This window comes from Peromyscus maniculatus, chromosome 8, assembly GCF_049852395.1.
Source record: "Peromyscus maniculatus bairdii isolate BWxNUB_F1_BW_parent chromosome 8, HU_Pman_BW_mat_3.1, whole genome shotgun sequence".
Lineage (NCBI taxonomy): Eukaryota > Metazoa > Chordata > Mammalia > Rodentia > Cricetidae > Peromyscus > Peromyscus maniculatus.
Window position 1 is genome coordinate 60,808,640 of NC_134859.1, and position 20,111 is coordinate 60,828,750.

Sequence of the window (20,111 nt, forward strand, 5' to 3'; positions counted from 1 at the left end):
AGCTCTAGGAACAGTTCTACCTGACTCTTTGCCTGGCAGATAGCAGAACTGGCTCTCCTTCTGAGCATCAGGCAAGGAGATGATGGCTATGGTATACCATGCCCCATAGGTTTCACACCTTAGTCTTGCAGGGCACATAGTTGTATAGCATCTTCTGTGAGAGAACTCCAGAACTTTAGATACACGGAAAACTGTGGGCCCACCTGAGAGCAAAGCTTCTTAGTTCCCTGGACCAAAGAGCTTTTCTAATGCTATTTGCAGAACTAACCCCAGCCTGAAGGGTTAATCTGATTCCCCAAGTCAATATCCTCCAAACAACCCGCCAAGAGTGTGTGTTGGTTCATTTCTGTGAAATGTGTTTCCCCAGTCACCTGGGCTGGCCTGCCTGGGCTGCATTGTATCGGCCAGCAGCTGCTCTGCACTCAAACTGACAGCTACATTAAACCTTGGAATTCTGAGGCAATAAAAAGTAAATTAACTCTTATTTTTTTCCCTTGCTGGTGAAGTAAGTGAATGCATGTCTGTAGTGAACCTTGGTACTGAGTGCATACCTCTAACTAGTCATTGCTGGTCTGTCACAGGCTAGGATCTGGCATTCAGACTCCAGCCAGGGGTCTGCTTTCCTGGTGTGTGGTGTGTTCTGTGAGGTTGGGCCAGTGGGTCACCCTGCAACTGCTGATCCCTGCACACTAATCACACCCCAGCTGCTGAGAGACTCCCTTGCCGCCATTCTGGGAGCCATAAATGGGTTTATTGAACACAGTTTCATAGTCTCTGGATGATTTGTGTCTGCTTGGTGAAGAGTGTACCCTAACTTTAGTGAGATTTTGTGGGCTATGGTGCAACCCCAAAATACAAGTTGAACCACAACAATCCAGAAGAATTTGCCTTAGCCAAGCATAGGAGCATACACATGTGATCCCAGTAGTCAGGATCACTGAGGCTTTGAGGCCAGTCAGGGCTACATGGTGAGTTTCAAGCCAGCTTGAACTAAATAGTGAGATTCCCCACACCCACCTTCCCACCCTCCTACCCACCTGTTACCCTCCAGTCCCATTCTCAAGAAAAAGCTGAATAGGAATGGGTGGCAGAGGGAATTAACTGAACCCCACAGTATTCTCAAGTGTCTTCAAGCTTTCCTAGCCATAGCATTTGATTTTGTTCTCTTCCACCAAGCTTGACTCACCTTGGGGCCCAAGGGCTGCTGTGAGGTGAAGGTTAGGTGGCATGTCTTATTGGGATAAGGAAGAAACATGGGAAAAATCCAAGCTGTCCCCCTTGTACTTTGACAGGAAACTGTTGAGCCATGGAACTGACCTCAGCCCAGTGGCACAGTCGAAGTAAGCCTCCAGAGACTCATCGTCCTCTTGCAGGGATTAGCTCTTTAGTTGAGGCGTCTCACCTGGGCTTTTGGATCTCCCCTTTGGTTGTCGTTGGTTTGCTGATTGTCCATTTCCCACATCTTTGTCACAGGATGGCCCATGGGTACCAACAAGATCAGGCTGAACTGACTGCAGGATTGACTTTTCACTGAAGCATTTTTATATATCCCCTTAATTCTGATCAGTCTAGCTTGACCCTTGGAACACTTTTATTTATATTTCTGACTTGGGAACTCAGGGCACTTCCTATGTCTTTTGGCACCAGCCGCTTTCTTACAAAATCAACAGGGGTAAGAACTCTCATCCACCTTATCACTGCAGTGTGTCATAAGGTTTTGGCACAAGGTGGGTGGTAATGGGCAAAAGATACGCATGGGCAGGGGTCCCTAGTGGTGGCAAGCCGTCTCTGGGAGGAGTCAGTTTTGGTTTATCTGAGCCTTAGGGGACAGGAGAGCATGGTAATGAGAACCACATGGTACCACATATTTCTTCTTCTTGGATACAAGATGGTAAGGGTGGGAGGATGAGAGGGATGTGGGGCCTCCCACTGAGGAAACTGTGGGTGATTTTCTGCCGCCTCTCTCTGGCTGGGGATACTGTTGCCCACACCCCCATTCCTAACTATGTCCTCAAGCAGCCTTGACCTGTATAGCACCAACCAGGGCCTCCAAGCCAAGAATTCAGATGGGAGACTTTTCACCTTCTTCCTTCTCACTGGCGTTTTTCCTGTTTATTTTCCAAATTGCTGCTCTGCAGCCGAGCAGTGCCTGTTGGCCAAAGCTCACCAGGCTGTGGGATCATACTCAGGCAGTGGGCTCAAGTGGCCAGCAGGGCACTGGGGGAGGAAGCGGGGAACTGGAAGAGCCTCCCTGTGTGTCTCCCATGGGCAGCGCTAACCTCAGAGGCAGCCCTAAGCAGCCCTATCACATCCGGTGCTTGTCTCTGCAGCCGGACCGGAGGATAAACTATCAGAGCTGTGGGGCAGTGCATCATTCCTCTTATTATTTTCTTCTCTGCAGATGGGGTCGTGGAAAGTTCAGTTCCTTTTAACCCTCAAAGTTCTGTTTATTCTACAGCTGGTAGCCTGAGTGCCGTGTTTCCCATTACATCACAGAGGAGCCCAGGCAGATTTCTGCACAGAAACGTGTTGCAACTGTTTATTTTTTTCCATATTTAAACATTTCTGACAGTCAAACTCAGCCGAGCCAAAAGATGGAGCTTTGTGAATGAGTCTGCTTGTTGGTGTCCATGCAGAGGGGCTTTAGAAAACTCGTCCCTCTGGTGATTCTCCCCAAACGTTTTCCTTTTCCTGGGCAAAGCCTGGGAAGTCAGTTACTTCTGCAGTACACGTGTGTTGATTATGTGCCGTTGTGTGATTAATGGGACTGTGTTCCGCCTGGTTCCCAGGACGCTCTTGAAAACAAGATGTTTCATTTCATTGCCTTTTCTTAGTGTAGTGATTACACCAAATAAACTAGTTCAGCCTCCTTCCACCTGGAGCCGGTGAGACAGTCCCTCATACATCTCCCTAGTCCCCATTCTCCCCTAGTATATTCCTGGCATGCTCTCTTTCCTGTCATCTGGGGGTAGGGAATGAATGGCTTAGGTCTGAGACCCCTCCCTACCAGGTAAGCTCATGGACAGTACCCCTCGGAGATCTCAGGGTGACACTTGGAACTTCTTGGTATATTGCCTCTTAGTTCTCCATCTCTCCTGAAGAGTTTTTTGTCTGTTTTTTACAACTCTCTTAACATCTTACACCTTAGCATCTGTAGGGTACCTCCTGTTCCACTCTCCTGGGTTAGAATCTTTTCTGGAGAAAGTCAGTTCTATCTTGGAGTTTTAAGTGGAGAGATAGATTTTGTATTTTGAGCATTTCTTCTCAGGTTCAACCAGAATCTGGTGATGTGGGACTGGGGTGACCAATCATCCTGGTTTGTGTCAGACTAAGGGCTTGTGGGATGTGATCATTTTAGTGCTAAAACTGGGATGTTCCAGAACCGTTAGTCATCCTGTGTTGAATGTACAGGTGAGAGAATGAAGACGGCATGGGACAACCAAGGTAGTGGTGAAGGAAGCAAGAGGCTTTCCCTTCCCGGGCAGATCCTGCCAGGACAGGCAGAGGGGGATCATCTTGGATATGGATTCATTTTACTGCTTTCATATAGAGAATACATATAAAGTATTTCTAAGAAGGAAACCCATGTGACTACACAGTGTGACTGCTCCCCATGTGGCTATGGCTGAAGGAGAGAGGCTAGTGCCCAGTGTGTGTCTCTATGGCAGATAGTTGACTATGCAGGAGCAGGGACTTCTGGGAGCTGCCTTGGGCACTGGGTAGCTAGAGTGTTGGAGTAAGTGTCTCAGCACACTGTCTGGAAAGGTGACAGGACCTGCATTAGACAACTGAGTCTCAAAATTCTTTTTCCTCCTCTCTGGTTAGGATTAAAAACTCTCCTAATCAGTTTCAGGTTTACAGAGAGCAGTACACCCAGATGGCTCACATGGGCACAGCTTCATATTGCGTTTTTGATAGCATTTCTTGGCGGCTTCCAGCCCTACAGCTTTTGTTGCAAGTGCCTTTCTGTTCCCAAAGCACTAAGATCACTCTCACTGATCTCTTTAGAGCTGCTCTTCTTTTCTCGTCTTGTTTCTCACAGGGTTGCTGTGGATGTGTGGTCAACACTGGCTGACTTCTGTAACATACTGACTGCAGTGAATCAGTCTGAGGTGCCACTGTACAAGGACCCGGATGATGACCTTACCCTTCTTATCCTGGAAGAGGATCGGCTCCTCTCTGGCTTTGTCCCCTTGCTGGCTGCCCCTCAGGACCCCTGCTACGTGGAGAAAACCTCGGATAAGGTCAGCCTCAGGCCAAACATCCCTCCCCATTTACCCGTTCTCTTAATTCTCCAGACTTTTTTATTCTTGGGAAGTTTTTTGTGCAAACGGAACATGATTAAGTCATTGAGAAGGGTGTTAAGGGAAAATATCGACCTTTTAGCCGCTGACATCCAGCTCTGTGTCCTGAAAAAAATCCCTCTCAACTTCCTTTGTGCGTGTGTGTGTGTGTGTGTGTGTGTGTGTGTGTGTGTGTGTGTGTGTGTGTGTGTAGGGAGAGAGAGAACGCTCACTGGCATGTTGTATATACGATCATTTCCTCACTTGTTTAAATAGTGCAGCTTGTGTTGGCAGTGCTCTCACTCAGCTCCAAATGGTTTGCATCATGCTTAAAGCACCCTCCTTCCTTCCCTCCCCTCCTTCCCCAGCCACAAAACTCGGCACTAGGAAGGCAGCCAGGCTCTTTCCCTTCTCTAAGGAGGAGAGTGATAAATAGGTGACTAGAGAGGAGCAGACACCATGTGTTAACTAAAAAAAAGCTTTTAGGAATATGAAGCATTCCCCACTGCCTGGTTTCTATTTTCCTTCCTCTAAAGATGTTTTAACCGGACTTTTTTCATGTCTGTTTATAGAAAACAAAGGCCGTTCCCTGTTGCCCTGGTGGGGACTGTGGAGCTTCCCATTTAACCATGGCTCTTGAGCCAGGTGGAGAGTAGGGCGGTCTGTCAGCTGGGGATTCAGCAGTGCCCTGTACTAAGTAAGGCGCTGTGCCTGGCTCTTCAGAGTCCGGGACATTGTTCTCCCTGGGGCAGAGGCCTTCGGGGAGAGTCCATGAATGGCTTCGCAGGAGGAAGTCTTTTTTTTTCTTTTTCTTTTTTTTTTTTTTTATGAATGTTTGTTTATTTTTAGGTTTTGGTGTTTTGAGAAAGGGTCTCAGAATAGCCCAGGCAGGCCTCAAAATGGCTGTATAGCAAAGACTGGCCTTAAACTTCTGATCATCCTGTCTAAATCTCCCAAGATATATATCATCACACAAAGGAGGAAGAAGTCTTCTGATCAAGATGAAATACATAATAGAAACAGAAGTAGTTTTTTGGTTTTTGTTTTTTTGTTTTTTTCAATTAGTAAGCTGACTTCCAGGGTTGGGGACATGACTCCAGGATGGAGTACTTGCCTACCATGCTCAAAGCCCGAGTTCAATTTCTCACATCAGGGTAGAAAGTGAAAACTGAATTCCAAACATGACCTATATATATGGGGTTTATTTATTTATTTAAATTTGGTTTTTCGAGACAGGGCTTCTCTGTGTAGCTTTGCGCCTTTCCTGGATCTCACTCTGTAGACCAGGCTGGCTCCAAATTCACAGAGATCCACCTAGCTCTGCCTCCCAAGTGCTGGGATTAAAGGGGTGCGCCACCACCGCCCGGCATTTATTATTTTTGATACAGGGTCTCACTATATAGCCCTGGCTGGCATAGAGTCCAGATATCCTCCTACCTCTGCTTTTTGAGTGCTGGAATTAAAGACATGTGTCACCTGTCATACTTGGCCTATGAGAGATTTTATTATATGTGCTGTCTAAATGACTGTATTTATATATTAATATAATTTATTCATACAGAGTCTTTTAAAAAATTAAGCAGCACTGAGGATGTCTACCAGGCATCAGGTTCCTGGGTTTGATCCTCAACACTAGAAAAATAAATGTACAGCAAAAATTAAAACCTTGGAGTCATATATGTACTATTGTTGTTTTTCACATAATATTTTAATATATTTACATGAAAATCATTATGTGGTGCTGAGAATCATATATGGAATATTTTTTATGATTACTTAGTTTTTTTTTTTTTTTTTTTTTTTGGTTTTTCGAGACAGGGTTTCTCTGTGTAGCTTTGTGCCTTTTCCTGGGACTCACTTGGTAGCCCAGGCTGGCCTCGAACTCACAGAGATCCGCCTGCCTCTGCCTCCCGAGTGCTGGGATTAAAGGCGTGCGCCACCACCGCCCAGCTTACTTAGTATTTTTTTAAGTGCCAAGATTTCTTTATCAACCCAAGAGAATATACCTGATATTTTTAGTTTTAAGCAGTGAATTTAGTTAAATTTCTTTTAAGTAGAGAAAGGTTTTAGGCATGGGCATGTCAAAATCCATACTCAACTGCCCTGTGGCAACCATTGTAATCCCTTGATGACTTCATGGGTGGAGGCAGGAGTAGTAGGACTTTAAGGTCTTCCTCAGCTGTATAAGCTAGTTCAAGGTCAGCCTGGACAATAGAAGACCCTGTCTCAAAAAAAACCAAATTAGCCCTGGGGGTATAGTTTAAAAGTTGAAAACTGGGCTGGAGAGATGGCTCAGTGGTTAAGAGCACCGACTGCTCTCCCAGAGGTCCTGAGTTCAATTCCCAGCAACCGCATGGTAGCTCACAACCACTTGTAATGAGATCTGGTGACCTCTTCTGGCCTGCAGGGACACATGCAGGCAGAATATTGTATACATAATAAATAAATAAATAATAAATCTTAAATAAATAAATAAAAGTTGAAAACTTACCTAGATTCTGTAAGGGCCTACGGTTCAAACCTTAGTGCTGAAAGTAAAAGAAAATTAGTAAACAAAAGTAAAAAACAGGCTAGAGAGATGGTTCAGTGGTTCAGAGGACTGGGATTTGATACCCAGCACCCACATGATGGCTCACAACCATCACTAACTCCATTCTAGGGGAATCCAATAGCCTCTCTGGTTTTTATGGGTACCTATACACAGGTATGCATGCAGCAAAATACTTAAGCACGTAAAATAAAAATAAATCTTTAAAAAAAGTCATCCTCTTTGGATTCATTTAATAACCAATGGTTCTTGGGAGAACCTTTCTATCCCAAAAGGAATACTTGTTTTATGCCTTTGCAGAAAAAAAAAAAAGAGGATAAAATTCTGCTCTACTTGTCTGGTCTCAGAAGGTGGTAATAATACATATATGGAGGCTGAAGACAGCTAAGAAGTGTTTACACCTCCGAGGAAGATGTTGAGTTAAAAGAGAAACTAAGTATCAATAGCTTGCCTTAGCCGGTGTTGGTGGTAATCAGTCCATCTATCTTTCTTTCTTCCTCTAATCATCTTTTTTGATTACTAGGTAGTCTTGATTCCAGAAGATCCTTCTAGGAGTTGGCTGCCAGTTAGTGCAGAACAAGGAAGGAGTCCTAGCCAGCTTTAGGCTTCCTTAGCCTCCTTTTTTTTTCAGCTCATCGGTGCTCCCAGATGTAGTGTTAGATACCAAATCTACTGCTGGCCTGGATGGAGAAGAATGCAGTCAACTGTGCACCCTTACCCTATGGAAGGGGCCACAAGCTGCCCAGATGGCAGTAACAACTCACTTCAAGACTGTGAGAAGGTTTTCCAGAGATAGCATCTCTACATCTCACCTTACCGGTTCCTAAATTTGGTCTTCCTTCATTCTTTCCCATCTTGAAATAAATAGCAGCATTGACTTGGTTGCTCATTTCAGAATCTTAGAGTTCTTCTGCTCTTATTTTTCTCAGACCTTCATATCTAAATCGTTAGTAATTAGTATCTTCTTTATCTTTACAATGTATGCAGATTTAAAAAAAAACATTCAGATATGATTACTTTGCACACCTTTATTCTATTCATTGAAGTACTTTCTAATTAGTTCCTCTGGTCCCTAGTCTGTTTCTTGGCACAGTAATTACGGTGACCTTTTTAGAACATCAGAGATGAGTCTGGTGGTACCAGCCTGTAATCCCAGCTACTGAGGAGGTGGAGGCAGGGGTATTACAAATTTAAGACCTTCCTGGGCTACAGAGCAAACTTGAGACTGACTGGATAACCTAGTGAGACCCTGTCTCATAGTGAAAGAAGAGCTTTCCTAGTGTGCATAAAGCCCTGGGCTCAATCTCTGGTGACAACCTCCCATCCCCAAAATAAAAAATAAAGTCAGGAGATCATACTGATTTTTACTTCCAAACATTATGATAACTTTTCTTCTTGAAGTAAAAAGCCAAAAATGTAGTAATAGTCTCCAGTCCCCTCTCTGACTGACAATACCTCCACCCTGCTACACTCTGACCTCAGCTCCTCATGCCCTCCTTGTCCCCACGATGGGCTCTGGTCACATTACCTATTGGTTATCCTTGCTGTTCCTCAAGCAGGCCAAGCACTCATGCCCCAGGGTCTTTGCAACTATTCCTGTCCTAACCTGGAAATGCTTTGGACCAAATGGGTGTGTCGCTGTCACTTCCTTAGAGTTGTCACATTATTGGAGCAGTTTTTCCTACATAAAAATGCTACCTTTGCCTTTGACTCCAGTGTATTGTTTTCCATGGCATGAAGAATCAATCGTATATCATATATTATGCCCTGAACTAGATTCCCCTATCTAGTATTTCTTCTCAGTAAATCTACCTAAGCATTTATAAAAGAGGGGCCAGAGGCTCAAGGGAGGAATAAAAAATGATGCTGAACTCACATAGGTCATCTCCACGGCTAACCTAAAAGATGTGTATAAATGTGTCATGTGTCAAAGAGAATCTTTAGGAACTCCTGACGTTTTAGAAATCTGATAGGCACTTTCTCAATCCTCTGGTAGCTTATTACTAAGAAATGTAAAATATCTCAAGGATTCAGTTGCAGCAACATTAGTGATTTTATTAGTGGTTGAGATTAGTCATGTTTGGTCCAACCTGTATGCTCAGCAGTCAGCAGAAGCTCATTGAGCACATAATTGCCCACACAGTGTAAGTGCTCCAAACATATAGGGCAAAGATTCCAGATTGGAAGATCATTTGTGATATGGATAGATGTAAGCGGCCACATGAACTGATTAAAGCCTGCAAGACTTGTGAGTAGCTCTTGCTGTTTTCTTGAGAGGGTAATGTTCCTGTGAACACATTGCTTTATGAGCACTGATTTGGTCTGAACATTCCCAAGCAAGTCTTGTGAAACTCTAGTTTTTTTTGAGTTGTAAATTGTAGATGAAAATACAAATTTTGTGAGCAGGAGAGATGACTCGGTGGTTAATAATAACACTTGTTACTCTTGCAGAGGACCTGGGCCCAGATCCCACATGGTGGCTTACAACCATCCATAACTCCAGATCCTTAGTTCCAGGAGATCTGGTGTCCTTTGTGGGCATCAAGCACATAAGTGGTGCACATACATACATGCAAGCAGAACACTCATACACATAAAAAGAAAATAAGTCAATCAAAAAATGAAAGCTTTTTCAGTCAAATAAGCAGAATGCATTACTGAATGACCTGTATCTTTTATATTACAGAATATGTTGCAGGAATAGCCTTTGTAAACTTTTCAAGCTTGCTTCATCCTTGATCTTCTTTAGATTTATTTTATTTATGTATGTGTGTATATGACACTGATGTGTAAGTGACTGTGGAGGCCAGAAGGTGATCCCTGAGAGCTGCAGTCATAGGCCGTTGTAAGCTACCTGACTTGAGTACTGAGCCAGTACTCTCCAGCCCCACTCTTGATCTTTTCAGTGTGTTGAACATCTTGAAGGATTAGTATTCTGCCTGAAATAAACAGTCGATAGTAAGAATCGCTCAGGTATAGACGGCCATGGTGACTCATTACAAGTACCAAGTCACCCAGAAGGGAGAGGGGAAGGTAGTGATGAGGGGGAGGAGCCTATCTAGAACCAACCACCAGGGAAAAACAAAACCATCCTTACATTCACTGAGTGGCCATTAGGCACTTCTATGCAGAGGTTTTATAGCTAACCTCTGCAAACCAAAGCAAAGTAGCTGGTAAAGAACTGAAAAATTAAAACCCTGTTTCAGGATTTCAAAACCTGTGGACTGAACCAGGCATGGTAGCTTGGGAAATGAGGGGAAGGAGAATCTATATGCTAAGTTCAGATCCAGCCTAGGCAACATGCAAAAAATAAAACCAAGCTGGGCAGCAGTGGCACATGCCTTTAGTCCCAGCACTCGGGAGACAGAGACAGGCAGAAATCTGCAAATTCTAGGCCAGCCTGGTCTATAGAGCAAGATCCAGGACAGGCACCAAACAAACTACACGGAGAAACCCTATCTCAAAAAACCAAAAAATAATAATAATAAATAAAACAAGCTCCATGTTCTATGTGTGGTGGAACATGCTTGTAAATCAAAGTGCTCAGAAAGCTTAGGCAAGAGGTGGAGCATGAATCTTAACAGGTCTTATTAATAAAAATTAAACCTGAGGCCGGTTATTGGGGTGAATGCTGGAAGATCACAGAGAAGCAGAACAAGCCACAGCTACCTCACCTTGCCAATTCCTCAGCTGATCCTGTTTCCTCAGACTGGAAACCTCTGTGTCCTCATCCAAAGGGGTCTCAGCTGAACTGTACTGCTCAAAAGCCTAAAAGCTTAACCAGGCTCTAAGTTTCTGGGCCTCACGCCTTATATACCTTTCTGCTTTCTGCCATCACTCCCTGGGATTAAAGGCGTGAGTCACCATGCCTGGCTGTTTCCAGTGTGGCCTTGAACTCACAGAGATCCACACAGATTTCTGACTCTGGAGTGCTAAGATTAAAAGTGTGTGTGCCACCATTTTCTAGCCTCTGTATCTAGTTTAGGGTGCACAATATTTTGGGGAACACAATATCACCACAAAGAGGATTAAGAAATCAGGGCCAGCCTGGACTATGGAATGATAATTTGTTTAAAAACAAAACAGATCAACAAAAACAAATTCAAAACAAAAAACCTAGACATCTCTAATGTATACTAGGATTTACCTCAAAATTATCTGGGTGACTGGAGGTAGGTGGCAATATAAATGGGATGGGGAAGCCAAATGTTGATCCTACTTGAATCTTCTTGAATATGTTGAATCCATTACAGCACTCTACTTTTGTGTGTGTGTGTGTGTGTGTGTGTGTGTATAATATTTTTATTATCAGCTTTAAAAAGAATAAGAATTTCTCTCTCTAGTTGTTTATTCATGTTTTTATTTTCTGGTGGGGGTAGGAATCACACCTAGGGTCTTTATTTATTTTTTTTATTTAACTTAAATTAAAAATTTTTTTTTTGGTTTTTTGAGACAGGGTCTTTCTGTATAGCTTTGGTTGTCCTGTAACTTGCTCTGTATACCAGGCTGTCCTCAAACTCACAGAGATCCACCTGATTAAAAGTATTCGCCAATATTGTCCGGCCACACCCAGGACTTTTTTGGTTTTTTTTTTTCCCCCCCCTCAAGACAGGGTTTCTCTGTGTAGCCCTGGCTGTCCTGGAACTCACTCTGTAGACCAGGCTGGCCTCGAACTCACAGAGATCCGCCTGCCTCTGCCTACTGAGTGCTGGGATTACAGGTGTGCACCACCACTGCCCAGCTCCACACCTAGGGTCTGAAACATAGTAGAGAGTGCTTGAACATTAGCACTATCCATCCGCGCGTGCGCATGCGCACGCGCACACACACACACACACACACATGCACACGCGCCACAACACGCCTGTGAGGGTTAAAGGACAACTGTCGGGTCAGTTCTCTCCTTCCACCATACAGGTCCTGGGAATGGAACTTAAGTTGTCAGCTTAGGTGGCAAGTCCTTTACCTGCAGAGTCATCTTGCCATCCTATCAATAGCCATCTTAAAAGCAAATAAACACAGCTGTGTCCCCTCTGACACAATATATTGCCAAGTTACAGAGAAAGTAATGAAACGATAATGTCAAAAGTCACTGTTTTTCAGTCACTGATTGTGTTCCAAGCAGCATGGTAATAAGCTGTTCCCATGTATCTTCTCACTGAAATTCCAGCAGCTTTATAGGTAGACACCTGGTGGAAAGTGATGAGAACAGTATTAGAAAAAAAGATACAGAGTGCATGTTGAAATTTGAATATAAAAAGCTTAATAAAAATCAGTGCAGCCTGCTAGCAAGGCTGAGACAGGAGGATCAATTGAGCCCAGGAGTTCAAGGCCAACTTTGAGAATATAGTGAGATACTCCTCCCCCTATTTCAAAACACCAGAACAAGTAAACACAAAACTTAATTATCTCCTATAAATAAATGTATATGATTGTATAATTTATATCACATATCATAAAATTTTGTTTAGTCCCTTGGTCATTTATTTTTAGGAAGTTACTGACTTTATCAGTGATGTCATATCAAGCAACCTTATACATATTTTTATATATGTCTTCATTAATTTACAAGGATAAACTTTTTGAGAGGAATTTCTAGACCATAGAGATTGTGCCAAATTTTAGGACTTTTATGTATATTGGTTGTAGAATACAAGAGTATCTGCTTTCTAACCTCCTTATCAAGCCTGAATAATTTAGCTTTTTGTAACTTTTCCTAAGATGGTCAAAAATGTCATCTGCTTCCCATGTGCTGAGACTACAGACATGCCACCATACTCAGCATCTTTGGTTAGTCTTATGTAGCTGTTTTGTTTTTATATTGAATAAAATGAGAATTTGGGGAACTGTTGAAGGAAGAGGTGTAACACTTTTCTCTATATAGGCAAAAAGAATTATTCCCACTGTGGATGTAGCTCAGTTGGAGAGTGCTTACCTGGCATGTATAAAGTCCTAGGTTTGATCCCCAGTACCACATAAAACTGGTCATGATATTCCAAGCCTGAAATCCCAGGTGGAGGCAGGAGGATTAGAGATTCAATGTCATCCTCAACGATAGTTTAAGGCTAGCCCTGAGACACATGAACCCCTGTCTCAAAAAAAAAAAAAAGAAAGAAAGAAAGAAAGGAAAGAGAGAGAGAGAAAGAAAAAGAAAGAAAGAAAGAAAGAAAGAAAGAAAGAAAGAAAGAAAGAAAGAAAGAAAGAAAGAAAGAAAGAGAAAGAAGAAAGAAAGAAAAGGAGGGAGGGAGGGAGGGAGGGAGGGAGGGAGGGAGGGAGGGAGGGAGGGAGGGAGGGAGGGAGGGAGGGAGGGAGAAGAAAAGAAAAGAAATACTCCAAGCAGGAGAGATGGCTTAGCATTTAAGAGCACTGGTTCCAGAAGATCTGGATTCAGTTCTCAGTACCTACATGAAAACTCATAACTATCTTTAACTCCAACACTCTTTTTTATCTCTTTAGGTAGAGCATGCATGTGGTAGACAGACACGCATGCAGGTAAAACATCCGTACACAAATACACATGCAAAGCCAGGTATGGTGGTGTGTGCCTTTAATCCCAGCACTCAGGATGCAGAGGCATGTAGATCTCTCTTGAGTTTGAGGCTAGCCTGGTCTACATAATGAGCTTCAGGACAGCCAGGGCTATGTAGATCCTGTCTCAAAACAAAACAAAACAAAACAAAAACCCAAACAGGAAGGGGGAAAAAAGGAAGAAAAAGCTCCTTTGTTACACAATACTGTTTAAGATCTTCTGTTTTACCCTTTGAGATGGTTTCTCTTACACTGCTCTATCAGTCCATAGATATCTACAGAAAAATAACTTTAGCCAAATTTTTAGAAACAAACTATGATCTGTATGTTTCCTTCTCTGTTTTGTCTGTTTGATCCAGAGTCTTTGTTAGATATAAACTTATATAGTATTTCGAAAATCTATGATTTATAGCAAAGAAACATTATAAGCTCAGATTGATTGATTTATTTGGGGGGTGCTTTTCTCACTCTAGATGAGGAACTTTACATTATCTATTTCATAAATGGCTTTCTGGCACTGACCATTTTTCTTGTTTGTTTTATTGATTTTGTATGGGAGGTACACATGCCACAGTGTAGATGTGGAAGTCAAAGGGCATCTAGTGGGAATCAGTTCTCTCCTATCACTCTGTGGATCCTGGAACCAAACTCACGTCATCTGACTTGGTGAAAGGTAGCTTTGCCCCCTGAGCTGTACTGTATATTGTAGATGTTTCTCCATGAACCTTTCTGTTTCTCGTATCTTTTTTTGTACTTACCTACCTTTTTATGACGCCTTTGTAAACTTGTGAATTATTATCATCTTGATTTACTCCAGTACTTTCAGATTGTATCAGTTATTGCCTAATATAGAAATTTAATTCCTCGGGTGCAAGAATGGTTTTTTGTTTGTTTGTTTGTTTCGTGTGTGTGTGTGTGTGTGTGTGTGTGTGTGTGTGTGTGTGTGTGTTTATTTACTCCATGTTAATGAATGTTTTGCCTGCATATATGTATCTGTGCCTGGTGGCCATGGAGGTCTCAGAAGAGGATATCAGATACCTTGGAACTAGAGTTACAAATGAGCCACCTTATGGGTGCTAGGAACCAAACCTAGGTCCTTTGTGAGAGCAACAAAAACCTTTTAACTTCTGAGCCATCTCTCCAGCCTGGGGACTCTTTTTATGTCTATGTCTTTGGTAGGTCAAATATCAAGGTGTTCTTTTTGGGTCTAGGCTAGTAATTCTCACACTTTGGCAGTCATTAAAACCATGTTGACAATTTGTCAAAACACCAGTTTCTGAGCCTCACACGAGTGTTCCTCACTGTGGGGAGGAGAGACTGAAATTGTATTTCTGACACATTCTTAGGCCATGCTAATGTTACAGGTTTCACATATTAAGAACAACTGCTTTTAGGGACTTGATAGCTGCTAAAATTGTAGCTACAAGGCAAAGATTTTGAACCAGGTAAGAATAAAGGTTCCAGGAATATTAGGGAAATTTATAAGAAGATTATAAGTAGTAGTTACCAATTCTGGCTTTAACTTTTGAATACAGAAAATGCCACCCGAGAACTCATATACCTCAACTCTTTTTGCTAGGTAACTTTCTGAGCTCTAGAAAAAAAAAATTTCCTCAGATTGTTATGAACATATTTCTCCTGAACGTATATGAAGAGTCACAGGTCTGGATAGTCTCTTTTCCTAAAAAAACTCTGAGCCATACAGCTGACATTTAGTGCTTTCATGTATTTAGTACTGTCTTATGGCTTTATATTATTTCATTAAAATTTCCCAGAAGCCCTGGAATAATATTAAGCCAGGATGGCATGGCTAGGCATGGTAGATTCAAATCCTGGCAATCTAAGTGTAAAGCATGTGCTCAGAAGTGCGTGGTTAGACAAACAGTAACTTGGTGCTTCCAGTCCTTGAGACCTTGACAGTTTTATTACCTCTGGAAGCTTGGTTTCTCACCAGGAGCTTGGGAACCATTAATCTGGTTTGAGGGAGATAATCTGACCTTCCAGAATTGTTCTTAAGAACAATACAAAGAAGTAAGAGTTCATATGAAGAACTTGAATTGAGTTTCCCTCTGGCTTTCTGGGTTGAGTGTCTTTAAATCTTAAAAATTTCTGAGTATCTAGAATATGAATCTTTGGAGAAAAACTTGATTTTTTTTTTTAAACAGACCATTGAGAATTATCCAAGAAGTGTTCTTAGGATGATCTATGTCATTTTAGAAGTGTGTTCCAAGGACAAAATCGAAGAGTATTGGTAGTGTAACATCTAAGGGACAGAAAACCTGTATCCTGGACTCTGCAGGCATGACAGCCTGTATATAACAAGTAATTACACTTGCAGTTGGCTGATGTGGATAATGGATAGATAAAACCCGAAAGTCAGCTGTGTACCCTACCTGTAAAACCTGCCTACATTCATGCATATAAACAATTCTTGGCTCTAGTCTTAATAAATATCGGCCACGATTAAAAATAAACTTGAGGCTGAGAAAATGATTCCATCAGTGTTTGCTGTACAAGCATGAGGGCCTGCATTTGGATCTCCAGGTTAACACAAAAAGCCGGACATGGCAGTGTGTGTTGCCTGCTTGTGATCCTGTGCTGGGAGTGGGGCGGGCCAGAAGCATCCCTGAGGCTTGTTGGCCAGCCAGTCCAGCCAATCAATCAGAGAACCTCCAAGTTCAGTGAGAACAGCTGGGGAAGACACCAAACCTCAGCCTTTGGCCAACACACACACACACACACACACACACACACACACACACACACACACACACACACATATAAATTGATGAAATTGGTAAGTCAGTCGTGGTGCACACCTGTAATCCTAGTACTCTGGAGGCAGAAGCAGGAGGATTAGGCGAGTTCCAGACCTGTCTGAGCTATAAATCTCCCTTTCTCTCCACCCCTCCTTCTTTCCCCCCATACCCCACACACTGAAACCTTTCAAGTTGAATGTGTTGACAAACACCTATAATTCTAGCACTTGGGAGGATGATGAGTTAAATCCACAGAGCCTATTAGTAGATAAAGGCACTTGGTGCTCTACCTGAATTAGATCCTAGGGACCTGAATAGCAGGAGAGAACTGACATTTGCAAGTTTGTATTGTGGCATATGTAAACTACCTCCTGACGCCAAACAAACAAGTGTGATTTAAGAAACAAACAGGCCAATGTTTGATTCACAACTTTGATCACAGTGCTGGCAGGTGAATTTGTAAGTTCAAGGCCAGCTTGGTCTACATAGCAAATTCCAGGCCTTCTGGGGTTACATAGTGAATCTTTATCTCAGAAACAAAACAATGAAATTGGTAAGAGAAGGACACATTATCATTAGAATAAAACTGTGGATGTAAACATTCTGTCCCAGTTCTTTCTACCCTAGCCATTAACTTTTTTATGAAAATACTTAATAATTTTAGAGATATTCAGTTACATTTTAAAGCACAGTTTTTGGTTGACTTTGGTGTATGCTTTTTTTTCCTGCATGTATATGTGGGTACCATGTATGTGCTTAGTGCCCTCAGAGTTCAAAAAGGGGCATAAGATCCCCTAGAATTGGAGTTACAGAGACTGAACTGTGGGTGCTTGGATCTGAACCTGAGTCCTATGTAAGAATATGCAGTGCTCTTAACCATTGAGCCATTTCAAGCCCCCACTTGGGTTTTCTTGGTTATATCTTTTTTCTTTGTTTTGTTTTGATTTGATAGTCTCCATATGCAGCCTAGGCTAGCTCAGATCTGGAGATTCTTCTACCTCAGCCTCCTGAATGCTATGATTATAAGCTTATACATGAGGCCCAACTACCACTTGGTATTTCTAATCTTTATCATTTTTATCCATGCTATTAAGTGAGAAATAGTATCTCTTCTTGGTGGAGGTTTCTGTTGTTGTTTTGTTTTTACATTTTATTTTGAGAAGGTATGAGTGTTACAGCATGCATGTAGAGGTTGGTTTTCTGTCCACCATGTGAGTCCTAGTGATCAAGTTCAGGTGATTAGTCTTACCATCACTGAGCCACTCATTAGATTTAGGTATATCAAGCCAAATACACTTGATATACCTAAAATAGCAAAATCTTAACAACACCACACACTGAAGACTGCCAGTTACTTTATCCTTGGCTGGGGAAAAGATCACAATTCAAAATTTGAAATAATTTCTACAGAATATGTCTGTTCTCATACTATTATAATGTCAAAAAATTCTTTTTGAGACAGGGTGTCTCTGTCTCTGGCTATCCTGGAACTTGATTTGTAGACCAGGCTGGCCTTGAACTCCCAGTGATCCACCTGCCTCTGCCTCCTGAGTGCTGGGATTAAAGGCCTATGCCACTGCTGCTCATCATCATCAAAAAAAAAAAATCTTAATTGAATCATTGCACGTTAGGAACTGTGTGGTGTTCTTTGGGAATTTTTTAGATCTGCTGGCACATTATAAACACAATTTGTTATTGTTATGTTTTGTTTTTAGTTGTGTTGTAAAAGTTCTTTATATATTCTGAGTACAAATACTTGTCAGATATACCCTGTGAATATTTTAATTCATAATTATGTTTTCTTTTTGTTACTTTTTTTACATAGTCAAAACAGCAATTTCTTTTGCTCTTAATAAAGTTCAGATTGGTTTTGTTTTGTTTTTATTTTAGAGTGCTCTATCTGCATGTATGCCTTTACTCCAGAAGAGGGTATCAGATCCCACTATAGATGGTTGTGAGCCACCATGCAGTTGCTGGGAATTGAAGTCAGGACCTCTGAAAGAGCAGCCAGTGCTCCTAACTTCTGAGCCATATCTCTAGCCCCCTAAAGTTCAATTTTTAAATTTCTCCTTTACAATTTAATAGCTTTTTTTGTCTTAGGAATTTTTACCTTATTCCCAAGGTCATGGAGATTTTCTCCAACACTTCTAGTGTTACATTTCACTTCTGACTTTGTTTTCACATATGCGCGCGCGCACACACACACACACACACCTTCACACATGCACACACACATACACACAAAGTGATGGTTCTAGATACAGCTTTGAAAGTGCTAAGATTATGGGCAGCCATCACCAGGTTCAGATTCCATAGCCTTTGTTTAAAAGTATATCTATTTCTTCTCATCATTGGCTTCTGGGGCTGAAGAGATGGTTCAATAGTTAAAAACACTTGCTGCTGAGCCAGGCAGCGCATGCTTTTAATCCATTTACTCGGGAGGCAGAACCAGACAGATTTCTGTAAGTTCGAGGCCAGCCTGATTTACAAGGCGAGATCCAGGACAGGCAGCAAAACTACACAGAGAAACACTGTCTCGAAAAACCATTAAAAAAAAAAAAAGCCACTTGCTGCTCTAGCTGAGGACCTGGGTTCAGATCCCATTATCCACATCAAGGGGCTCACTGCTCTCTGTAATTCCATGCAGGGTATCTGACATTCTCTTCTGGTCTCTGTGGTTGATTGCACACATGGCACACATATAGATGAACAGGTATACACACACATAAATAAACACCTTTTTTTTTAACCTTATGGCTTTTTCTATTGGAAATATAATTATTGACTTTTGTTTTTGTTTTTCTTTCTGCACACTTTTAGGATGTAATTGTATTATCATCTAACTTCCACTGGTTTTTCATAAGGAGTTAGCAGTCATTCTTGTGGCCCTCTTTGTAATATTTTATTTCGACTCCTTTGGGTTTTTTTGTTTTGTTTTTTGTTTTTTTGGGTTTTTTTGTTTGTTTTGTTTTGTTTTGTTTTGTTTTTTATGTGCTCATGTGAATGTTAGTGTGTGCATCTGTGAGTTGGAGCCAGAACACCAACTTCAGATGTTCTTGCTTTTCCCTTCCTTTGAGACAGGGTCTCTTGTTAGCCTGGAGCTCACCAGTTATACCAGACTAGCTGACCAGCAAACCCAGGGAGCCCCCTGTCTCTGCCGTCCCAGGGTTGGAATCACAAGCATATGCCATTACCCCCGGGCATTTTACCTCCGTCCTGGGCTGGAGCTCAGGTCCTCCCTCGGGTTTGCAAAGCAAGCATTCTGCTGACTGAATTATCAGTGAAGCTCTGGGGTTGTTCTTTTTAACTTTAGTTTTTAGAAGTTTGAGATAGACGTCAGGAGGATTTATTTTTAGATTTACTTTGCTTGAGTTTTATACTGGGCCTCTAAGACTTGCAGGTTGATGTTTTATCATCAAATTTGGAATATCTTTCAGATATTCTTTTTTTCTGTGCTATTGTCCCCTTTTTGGAATTCTATATGTATATGTTCTGGTTCCATAGAGTGGTTTTCTTCAGTTTCTTTCTCTTCTTCATATTCATTGCTTTCTCCTCTCCCTCCCTTTTTTCCTTTCTCTCCACCCCCCCCCTTTCTTTCTCTTCCTTGTTTTTATTTGCTGGGTTTCATTTTTTTCTTGTCTGGATTTTTTTTTTTAAAACAGGATCTCATTATATAGCATTGGCTGTCCTGGAACTCACACTGTAGACCAGACTGGTCACAACTTGAGATTTTTATATAGGCAAATTTGTCTGCCTATCTGACCACTTGGATTTTTAGTCATGCTTCTTTCTGAATACACCTATTATTTTTGCTGTCTGTTTAATTTGGTTTCTCTAAAAAGAAAGTTTGTAATTAACAGATCCCACTATGATATCCAGCCTTCCATTAGAATTTTCCATCTAAAGTGGGCACTGCCATTTTTAACTGCTGCATGTATTCCAGTCTGGTCATCATGTAGAACAAAGGCTTTTAGAGTTTGATGTTTTTGTGGG

The 20,111-nt window shown here is 41.9% G+C and overlaps 1 protein-coding gene and 1 long non-coding RNA gene across 7 annotated transcripts in view; one reads left to right on the forward strand and one right to left on the reverse strand.

Moving 5' to 3' along the window:
- The window catches only part of Smg6 (SMG6 nonsense mediated mRNA decay factor), a 253,280-nt gene that overhangs the window by 134,752 nt on the left and 98,417 nt on the right, over positions 1-20,111 (forward strand). For all 6 annotated transcript variants that reach the window (XM_006977374.4, XM_015996166.3, XM_015996165.3 and 3 more), the window contains one exon: positions 4,043-4,244. In XM_006977374.4, coding sequence (XP_006977436.2) covers positions 4,043-4,244 — 202 coding nt within the window. The remainder of the gene's footprint in view (positions 1-4,042; positions 4,245-20,111) is intronic.
- The window catches only part of LOC143266913 (uncharacterized), a 220,731-nt gene that overhangs the window by 28,862 nt on the left and 171,758 nt on the right, over positions 1-20,111 (reverse strand). The window lies entirely within an intron of this gene.